General features: G+C 39.9%; 1 protein-coding gene across 1 annotated transcript; it reads right to left on the reverse strand.

Annotated features, from left to right (window-relative positions):
- Positions 1-5,833: 5,833 nt before the first annotated feature.
- Positions 5,834-10,758, reverse strand: SHISA5 (shisa family member 5). Its single transcript, XM_010284732.1, has 4 exons — positions 10,550-10,758; positions 8,857-8,972; positions 7,670-7,888; positions 5,834-5,913 (listed from the first exon to the last, which is right to left on the reverse strand). Exons 1-4 carry the CDS (start codon positions 10,756-10,758, stop codon positions 5,834-5,836), a joined length of 624 nt encoding a protein of 207 aa, XP_010283034.1.
- Between the last annotated feature and the right edge of the window lie 541 nt (positions 10,759-11,299).

Raw genomic sequence — 11,299 nt, forward strand, 5'->3', positions numbered from 1 at the left:
AATTGCCAGGAGCTAGCAATGTGCTGAGCATCTTGTCCCTGCAGCAGGTACGTATAGTCACCTTGGACTAATCTTTAAAAGTTTTAGTCCTAAAGCTTGTAAGTGAAATAGTGGTCCAAATAGCTGCTCAAGTGGTAACCTGCTTTTGAAAATATCTAGAGGAAATAGCTGGTTTATCTTCATATTCGTTACTATAGTCCAACCATGTAACTGCAGAGTCTCCTAAAAGGGATAACGCAGAACAAGAACTTTTTTTGGCTATGCATTACTCCTATTGTAAGTTGGTATTTTGAGAATATAGCTGAACAATTTGTTTTGCTAAAGACCTCCTTTACAGCACAGCCACACTGCGATACCTGTCCAACAGGCTGTGAAGCCAATCCTTCCTGATTCCAGGGCCAAAGTAACATCAGAGAGTGAACCACAAAACCCAACTGCAGGAGCAAGGAATGTTAGAATGAAAAGTCTCCAGTACCAGATTCAAAAGTTTTTTTGACTGCAGTAAGGAAAACGGGGTATCAGAGGTTAATGTATACATATCTTGAACTGGTCTTCTACTCTAGTGAGACAAAAAGTGAAGCACCCACCTGACTTGTCAGGAGAGGAGGGACAGCACTGAGATGGAAACAGCATTGCTTCCGAACCCACCCAGCACAGAGCAGCCCCAGGGGAACCAGAGAGGTCCCATGCCTCGCTGTGCCAGGCAGAGCCTCCTATCCAATATGACAAAAATAGTTAGTTGCATCTCAAACCTAAAGAGATCACTTGACAACAGAAGGACATCCTTTATGCTATGGCTAACTCACCCTTAGTGGTGACTGCTGTAAAAAGGTGAGGCAGAGGAGACTACTCCATCAATACAGATGCCCGAGCCCTTGAAAGGATAAAATAACTTACCTTTTTCAGGTTTAACTCAGGTACTTTTTTCCTCTCCTATACAGCTTGCTTAAAAGCTGTAAATTTGACCAGGTCCCTGTGACACAGGCTATACTAACAAGTAGATGAGGTCAAACAGTAACCAGAGGGGAAAAAAAATAGGCCCCAAACCACTGGCTAAAGCAAACCTGGCAAGTTACCATACATGCCTAGATAGGATACTAAGGTTCCATACTTGGGGGAGCAGGGAATAGGAAAGAATTGCTTGTTTGGCAGTAATTGCTGAAGTTTTTCCCTCCTTTGTGTCCAGCTTCTCCATGCAACCCTGCCATGGGTTTTAAGATGCATGCCAAGTTTTGGTCTGGAAAAATTCACACTACCGTAAACAACTGCTGATTCAACGTTATGAAAACATAACCAGCGGTATTCCTCACCTAACCCCAGGCTCTCAACTTTTTAGTCCAGTGGTTTGCTCTCCTATGTGACATTTTGCTGCAATTTTAGAGGGTGAAGGTACCTTTGAAACTCAGTGTGCTTGTTAAAGGAAATCTGAAGGTTTTAAAGCGAAGGCTAGTTCCTGTTCCTCAGGCCTGCGCGCAGAGAGAAGGGAAGGCACACAGCTTTTCTCTGAACAGAAGGAGGCTTCTCTGCATGTCACTTCTCAAATTCAGCCACATTGCACAGATGCACCCGCTAAAACATTGTGGGAAAAGAAACACAGATGAACTAAAAAGTAGTGGCAACAAAAACACCAAAATAACTCTGCAATTTCCTGGTGTATTTCTAGCCCAAGCATTAGTTATATTTGTTTTCTAGATTTAGGCTTTTAAGAGCATACATTTTGTCTGCTGTCCCCAGTTAACCAACAGAAATTCTGTTGAGAAGATGCAAAATAAAACTGGAAGTGAAATGATCTGCGTTTCACCTGCAACACATTATCAGCCTGCAGCTGAAGCTCCAGCAAATTCAAGAAGTTACACTGCAAAACTGCCTGATTATTCCACGATAAACAACTCTTTCAGAACAAGTTTTGGGGGGAGGCTGTGGTGGTTTTTTTGTTTGGTTGGGTTTTTTTTGTGTGTGTGTGTGTCCCCGCCCCTTTTCTTACTGGAAACTTAGCTGGCAATTCAAGGAAATAATGGTTATATACTGAACACCCTCAAACAAATCAGTACTGCTTGGTGTCTTATAAAAAGCATTCTTGACCTGCTCAAAGGAAATATTTTCAAGTGAAAGACTGGTAAGTCGGGGGCCTGAATAAAGCTTTTCAAAAGCATTTTTTTCAAAACTATTGAAAGTACTCAAAAACATCAGCCAAAGTGTTTTCACAGAGTAGGAAGCATCACTTACCACACGTTGAATTGGTCACGTTGATAAATGAGGCATGCGATTCAGCACACAAGTCAAAATACATTGAGAAGATATTACACTTTAATCAAATTATGGACTTCTTTGAAGGCTACCATCTTGTCTACACTAGACTTTTCAAATGTCTTCAGATTTATTAGCCAATACATTCAAACATCATGCATTTAATTTACTCCTTAGGCTAGAAAAGGCCATGGGAGCAATCCTTTTAGATTAGCTTTGAAGCATAACGTCAGAGTATCATTCAGGAGCTTATATTATCCTTGCTTTATCGTTGTGACCTGTAATTTTGATACGGCTTCAGTCTCCACTACTAAAAGTGATATTCATGATACAAGGTGACTTAAAGTACACTTGGTAACACTAGCTGTCAAACACAAGTAAAATGTAGCTTTGCAGATAGCCTCAATTTGAGTATTATTTAGGAGTGTAATAAAACAAAATTGATGGAATATACTTCAAACACTGCATTTATTACAAAGGTGCATAGAGTTTATGCCATTTCTTTCCAATACTTATGCTTAAACTACAAACAACATAGAAAGCTAGGTTACAGTATGTAATAAAATGAACAATGATTATCTAGTAAATTCAGTACAACAGAATATTCTACTGTATTTAATTTCACACAACATTGCTGAAACAAAGGCACTTACAGAATTAAAAAAATTAACATACACTCTTTGAACATTTAAAATTTTAATTCCATTCCCCCTCCTATACGGCACTGTGGATAACTAGTTTGACGTGAAGGCAACAGCTACTTGGACTGACACATCAGCAGTGCTTAAAGTTTATGGATCAACTTCTCCATCCTTTCTATAACCATCCCATTCTCTTAACTATGTGAAAACAAGCTTCAACAGATTGCGGAGCAACAACTAAATAAAATTTGGTCCTACGCCTTATTATTATTGATGATTAATACACTAACTATAAAAAAAATCTGATTAAGTGCTCCAATTATGAAGTGGACCGTTTTCTCTCCTTTCAAGAAGTTTTGTAACTGAAGTAGTAATGCTACTACTAAAGTAGTTCCTTGTATATTAATGATTTATCTCTTCACTTGTATACAGCTGTCATTAGCATATGTTCACTGAAGGAAAGGTGTGAATTTTCAGGCTCCTTAACCCTAGCCCTCATCTCCTCCCACCGCTCCACATACAGTGCTGTTCAAGACAACTTATTTGGTCTGTACAACATCAACGCCAAAACTTCAGGTTTGGGGACCTCAGTTATTGTTGCCACTTTACTTTCTTACGATCTTTTCCTTAGGGATGATGGCAGATGACTGAGCCAACTTCTCATGAAATTGCAGGTTTTCCTTTCATAACCAAAACGTAACCCTGCTAACGCTGCCACGAACTGTACGCTTTGTCACATCAGATGGAGACAAGGAAGAGCTGTGCAGAGTAACCACCTCATGAAGCCCAACACTAGAACACTGTACCTCTGCTCTGAGAGCTGCACAGCAGCCGTGCTCACTGGCTGCCTCTCGCTGGCCAGACTCCATCCAGGCAGCTGGCTAACAAAGGTGCTGGACTAGTCTCTGCCCTCCTTCTGTATGAATAAACACAGAGGGGTTGGATCTATAGCAAGGGAATTATTTCTGCAGTTATTCAGTGCCCACCCACCCACAAAAACTCCAAATTTCTAGGGAAACACTTCATCCTCCGTACAGGAGACACTGTCCATTTTTGGTTTTTCCTCACGTAACTCCTAACAGTGGAATGAAGCACTGCCCAATTTCTCGGCTTACAAGGCAGAAAAGAGGAGGAACACACAGATACAGGGCATACATGCTCTGCAAGTGCCTCCTGGCACCACTTCATGCTATTAACTTCAGAGAGGTGTAACAGAGAGGCATAGGTTGTCATGAATCACAATGCTAAAAACTTTCTACAACTTTGTTCTGAAATGCCCTGAAGACTTTCTTGAAAAGAAGAATTGGAATAACACAGAAATAAACCAAAGAATCAGGAAGAAAAATAAGGCTGCCTTTGACAGCAGCAGTTTCCATCCATCATATGAGGTAAAACAATGCCACCATCAATGTTTTTCAAACAGTAATATACCCCAAATGTAGAATCGCAGGACAAATGGCTTAATGGCCTCTCTAAAACAGTGTATGAGATATGTCAAAATTACTTCACTAATTATGTCACAGTGATACATACCACTGACTAGATAGCTCTACTGAGGAATAACAAATTGTATTTCAATGTTAGAAAAGATGTAATTGTAGAGGACAAAAGAATTCATGATTCCTTTGATCAATACAAGGCATATAGAGCCAAAAGCCTTGCAAACATTGGCAACAGTCTTGAGGATGTCTCAAGACATTTCATGACTGCAAGCACTACCTTCCTGAAAATACACTACCTTGCTGTGACCAGATCCTATCACTCTTCCTTTCCCTGACTTCTTGTTTTCTGCTCAGCTTTATGGGAATGTTGAAGGCAAACAGGAGGTTTAATCTCTACTGTGTGTTGGGCTGGGATTTCTTATTGTCCCGCGTATTATTACTCAAATGCAGACTGAGTTTATAAAGATCTATCATCCCTAGGTTCCTGCCATCTACAGTTCCCACTAGAGACAGACAGTGACAGACTCTAAGCATTTAAAAACCCCAGCCTATTTCTGACATCCCATCACTCCTGTAAAATAAATTCCTTCCCTATGATGAGGCAGGACTGAACACAGGCCGGTACTTCTGCTTAACGTGATAAGGTGCTAGTTTTTCTTCCAAACTCATTAACAACAGATCACTTAAGTAAGCTTGTCCAATAGTAACTTTGACAACAAATACTTGTCCAGTAATTTTTATGAAGAATTCTCAGGTTTTCAGCTTTTGATCTATTTGTTCTATGAAGTGGCAGAGAGTTTGGTTTTGTTGTTGATTTCTAGATATAAATGAAAATGGCCTGAGAAAACACCCAATGAAGGCACAGTTTTTGAGCCTTAAAATTGGGAAAGACAACAAGGAAATTATCAACTCATGCTATTTAGCACAGAAAAATGCAACTAGTCCAAAGACAATTAAACGTGGTTTGTTACCCCTTACTGAAGGCAAATGCGTTTCAAAAAAGGAAAATTCCCTTTTGAATGGTAAATTAATGTATTGCATTGTAGCATACCTAACAATAGTAGCTTCAAAAGAGGCAGAACATATGTAACGTATCAGGTAGTTTCACAGAGATTGTTTTTATGTTTTAATACTGTGCAAAAGACTGCTACAGCTTTGGGTGTTTGACAATGCTCATATTAGACCACTCCTTTCAAAATTATTGCACAGCAAATGTTACTGTGGTTCTTATTTCTGAAGTACTCCTCCTTCATGCTTTTCTCACTGTATATAGAACAAAATCTTTTTGTATTTGCTTGAGGTATAAATTAACAACTTCCACAAGAAAAAACATTCCTTTCTCGTACTCGAAGTATTTAAAAAGAGAAGATACTGAATGAACTTTCACTTTACTTAGACAAAAGATTGCTGTCTTCCAGAAAAATATACTACAGTTGCAGGGTGTAAACAGAACAAATTATACTTGAAAAAGTTTTGTATGCAGAAGCATAGTAGAGGATCTTTTCAATAGGTAGGCTTCTGAGGATCCACATAAGCAGGGTTGTAAGGGGGCTGGCTGATTGGGTAAGGTGCTCCAGCACCAGCTGCAAAAGCAAAAACACAATAAAAACACAGATTTGTAAGACTTATATTCTGAATTCTACATCTATAATAGCAACTTCTGTTTTGAGCACATGGTAAAGAGGTTCAACTTATCTAGCATCTTAAATGGACTTGAGAACAGTTTGTGCTAACTCAAAGCATCTACATTTCAAAAGTAAGATCACAAAAAAACTTCGTTCTTGTGGTTTGGGTTTGTTCTGTGGATGCCGAGAAGTGAAAATAAACCACTGGGCCAAAGAAAAAGGACTAGAGAAAGCATTTTAGGATTCCTTCAGGGAAAATACTTTCCTGGTAAGAGTCACACAGTTAATTAAAAAATAAAAATAAAAGGGAAAAAGTATCCCACTGCTACCAAGCACATTAAAAAGAGTTTGACTTCTATACTAGGTGTATAGCACTCAGAAGACATCCTTATTTTCTAGTATTCTCAGGCAAGCTGCTCTCAAGCAGGATCTGCATTTTCAGGTCTGTCAAATAGCACAAGTTAGTTCCAGTAAGGGAGCACCTGATCAGTTCCCTGGAACATACAAGTGTAGTTATCCTTTGCTGAATCTTGTGAAGTGAATGGGTCTGGCTCCTGTGTGACAGACCAGGTATTGTCTCCCTTGCATGTGACCTAATTAAGAGAGTGACAAGGGAAATAAAGGAAAGAGCTCTCATTTTGAGGGATTCCCAGCTGGCAACATGGAAAGTGCTTTAAGAATTTCACAGGAAAAAAAAAATATTTTAATAACTAACAAACCAGCAACGGTTTGAGAAACCAGAGAGTAGGAGAAGCAAAATGACTAGTTTATTTGCTCCCTCACATGACAAAGATGAAGCCAAGCATTTTGGGGTAATCTCCATAAAACCCACACCTTCTTCACAGTTTACAACAGAAAAATAAAGCCAACAGGCCTGCTAAGTCAGTGACTTTACATGCACAGCTGTTTTGCACATCGTTAATGTACAATGCTTAAGACCATGAACAGACTTTTTATATTTTATTTATATTTGAGTCATCAAGAAAGAGTTACTTTCTAAGTTATCAACTATTCAGGACTATACTTTGCTTGTTACCTAGAAGGATGAACAGTGTAGTTTGTAAGAGGGCTTGAAGATCCTAGGACAGGTAACAGCCTAGTTTTGGCCTCTCTGAACAGCCAGGAGCCAATCATTCAGAGAACAGCTATTACCAGCAGACGTACCAATTAGTAATAGCAACAGTAAAGCTGCAGGAAAACAATGCTTTGAAAGAAGAAAAGATTCTGATAATTCTCACTGCTAGTCATTGGCAAACTTGTCTGAAGTTGATCAGAGATTGTTATTCTATAAACAGTGATGAACTACTAGAAAATGCCATCTGTGTATAGATTAAAGTATCTAGCAAATATTAGATTAGAAAGGGTATGTAGAAACACATACTATAGCTATGTTAGTTGGAATTTGATTTTAATATGAAATTTCAACCGAATTAGTAAAACATTCTACTGGATCCACTGCTAGTCCCACATACCAAACTTTGCCAATACAGCTCCAGCTACATCTCCTCTTGCAATGCTTAACATAGAAATGGTGATGGGGAAACTTCAGCAAGGGTGAATTACAGCATCCATCATCACTTGAGTTTTACATAATTTGCATACATTTACATTGATATAGTCATAGAAAATAGTAAGTGTAAATAATATAAGATTGGCTCCAATACAACTGTCTCTAGCTATTTAAGGGATTAAGAAACACTCGGCATTGCCTTACCTGCCACCGTTTCATGATAAGCTGGGGGGCCCGATGGCTGCATGGGGTAAGGGGGAGGATACTGTGCAGGGTATGGTGCTACTGGCATTCCCGGTTGTGGTTGGATAGCCACAGGCTGATATCCTTGATATGGGGCTACTGGGTAGTTGGGTGGTACTCCCTGTTGTTGGGGATAGGGAGCATGAACCACTGTAGTAGAAGCAGTGGTGGTCACAACAGCTACAAACAAGCAAAAAAGGAACATGGTTAGTGCTGGTGGTTCTAGGAGATCACCTGGGACAGCCAACAACAGTAATGTAAAAAAACCATTATCTCTCAAGATCAATTTCTCACTTCAAAATCTGGGTAATTTCATTTTTGAAGTTCCACGGAAGATGTAAAAATGTATGCCTCTAAATATCCTTCCATTGATCTCAGTGGTAATAAGAACCTCCACCACGTACTGGCACAGCAGCCAACTTACTTCCTTTTTTTCTCAACCACAAAGAACAACGAATTTTTTTTCTCAGACTCTTCAAAAGCCAGGAACTAAATCCTGCAGCCAAGTTACCTATCATTTGGTACGAGACTGGAAAAACTACTAATTTTTAAATGTGAACTGTTTTTCAAGATTAGGGTGATAAGGATCATCTTTATTAGGTAAGGAGCTTCCTACCATGATTGCCCACGTTTTTCCTTTCGTATGTTGCCTACACACTAAAGCATCCATGTGTTAGTACTTCTTTCTCTAAATAAGAGTCAGAAAAGCAAATACATATTACATCATCAATTTTTGTAGGAGCTAATAAACAGCAATAATTTGTTTAAGATCTCCTTCCTCTTTATGCTGCAATTAAAGACTTTGTTCAAGATTGTACAACAAAGGCCCAGGACTGCAACAGTATTTTTCAGGTACATTTTTAAGAGACTGGGAAAAATTTAACATTCCATTCTATCCCCTGCTTACCTCAACAAACAAATAAACAAAAGCAACCCAGAAACAGAAACCACCCCAAAATCCATACATTGAGAAACCACCCCAAAATCCATACATTGAGGGGGGTGAGGAAAGAGAACTTCTAAACACTTAGAAAACATCCCAAAGTATCTCTGCAACTTCACATTCTGAAGCAGCTTAAATATTTCCAGGGGGGTGGGGAAGTCTTGTTCAAAGATGTGAAAAAGAAAATAAATATACAGGTACTTACGCCGTGGTCTTCGACACGCTTTATACAAACAGCAACAGGAACAGGTGAGGCACAGAATAATAGTAATTACAATCACTGCACAAACAGTAACTCCAATTGCAATTAGGGTTCCAAAACTGCAAGAAAGATACCACCAGAAATAGTAAGAGCCTTTCACACAAATTTATTGCTTTTTAACCTAACTTTCTGTAGCAAACACATCGCTCCTCCTCCAATCTGTTACTCTTCCAACTTCACGCATTTGAAGAAGAAACAGCTGTCAAATGCAGTGCTACATCAGATCTGGTCTGCTAGATCAGCGCAAGCTGACCAACCCCTACACCAAGAAGCACGCTCCCCCGCACATGAAAAGGTCCCTCTCCTTTTAGCGTGACTGCGATTCTTCTGTATTTTAGTGCAACTGTATGTCCCTTTATGTGTTCCAAAAAGTTACAGAGATAAGGTTCCAAAATCACTCGTTTCACGACTGACTTTTCCCAAGCCCTACTTGACAGCTCTGAACACACAGGTAGGCAACGCCTGAGACGGAGCACCCCAGGCTTCAGGGTGACCGGCGAGTTCTTTGCGCGTTCATAACGCCTCCCAGGCCCAAATTCGAGACGATCTGGGTACTGAGCAGACCTCTCCACACTGCAGATTCTTGGCATTTGTAAACAGTTGTTTTAGAAGCCGTGTTTCACATGGTTTGGAAGATCTGAAATTCTGCCAACTGTACTGCAACAGCGAGGATGTTATGCTGCATTATGGAGACAGAAACATCACCTCAGCCACCAAAACCTAGTACGTAATGGCCAAAGATTACACCAGCTTTAACCTCTGTGATGAGTACCAAATGACGGAGGCAGACGTAAAGCTTCCAGAGATGACTAAGTTCCATTTACCACACAGGGAAGAAAAAGTAACAGTGTAAAGCATTAACTGCCCAGTGAAATTCCTTTTTAAATGTTGATTCACATGATCTGTTTCCTACTGTCTGAAATCAATAAAGCCCTTCTTCCATAGAAGCCAAAGTCGCCAGCATTTTTATTTCTTTAAAAAAATTAAAAAGGCACCATGCATCAGTTTTGGGAACAATCACAGGAAGTCAGTTTTAATGAACAACAAGCTCTAAGATAACGAGTAGAGAGCTGATTTTATATCCATCCTGTTTTTGTCTCTTTGTAGAGATTTTGGCTACAGAACTCGAAGATTTTTCCTGCTCAGTTTCCTGTTAACAAAATGACACATCTCCAGAACCTCCAGCCATTTTTTCTTTGCTACCAAACAGCCTTCAAATGTGAAAACTGGTTTTGAATATCAACAACACTGGAAGGCAAAAAAAAAAAAAGAAAAGCACTCTATCCCTGGCCCAAATTTGGAAGACCTCGTCTCAATCTTCTAGAGCAACTTAACCCTCCGTAAGCTGGACAGTGAACATAAGCATTGACAAATAAAAGAGGTTCAATTTTAAAATGCATTTCCCCCCCCCTCCAAGAGAGGTTCCATCAATTTTATTCTGTTTCTGCAATAACTAGAAGAAAAAGCTTGGGTCAAACCTCTTTCGAGAATCTGAGCAACAATTTTATCTAACTGTAACTGTATCCAACTTGTACACGTATTTAGTGAAGTACTAATTAGAACATTATGGATTTACTCCTCGAGAACTAACTCTAACACTAGGGATCGCCTATGGTCACTGCACCTAAGCATTTACATGTGAAACAGGAAGCAGGAACTGCTGCAGCCTCCTGAAGTCACAGGAATCCCATTCGAAACACTGCCAGGAAGGCAAACAGATGATTGCAACACAGCTGCAAAACGTAAAAGACGCACGTGTGCTTCATCGCGGTTATTTGCACCTTTACATAATGTTTTTCGTTTGCCGACTTGCACATGCAAACACCATTTAAGTGCTCCCCCCATCCTCCCGAGCATTAGTTTCACTTCGGCACAGCAAGTTCACAGCCAGCTCATCTCCACCCGAAAATCCCTGTTCTTCAAGCCTGGTATGAAAAGGAAGACACAAATGCAACTTCAGTGGGGTTCAGGGGGAAGATAAAACACGCACAACGATACCACATCCTGAAACACAGGCTGACTCCTGTCCATGAGGCCAACAGCACCAGGTCAGTCTGGAAACATAATCCTGAATACTTGTGTGTGCAGATATGGATTAAATTAGTGACCTGTGGAATTTCGGTTATATAGGGTCTTCACTAGATACTGATTATATAAATCCATATATACACTGGAGAAGAAAGAGGGAGGTGTGCACAATGGATTCATACTCTAGGCTTAACCATCTCGATGGCAATGTTCACAACAGCATGAATGCCTGTGACAAACTACAGGTACCTCTAGAAACTGCAGGACAACAAATGTTAGCTATAATTACTGCTACTTTGGAGCGTCAACAGCTTTTTCCTTGCGCTTCTTCCCACTTTGGTATCAACCCTGAGACAGC

The sequence above is a fragment of the Phaethon lepturus genome, unplaced genomic scaffold (assembly GCF_000687285.1).
Source record: "Phaethon lepturus isolate BGI_N335 unplaced genomic scaffold, ASM68728v1 scaffold43413, whole genome shotgun sequence".
Classification (NCBI taxonomy): domain Eukaryota; kingdom Metazoa; phylum Chordata; class Aves; order Phaethontiformes; family Phaethontidae; genus Phaethon; species Phaethon lepturus.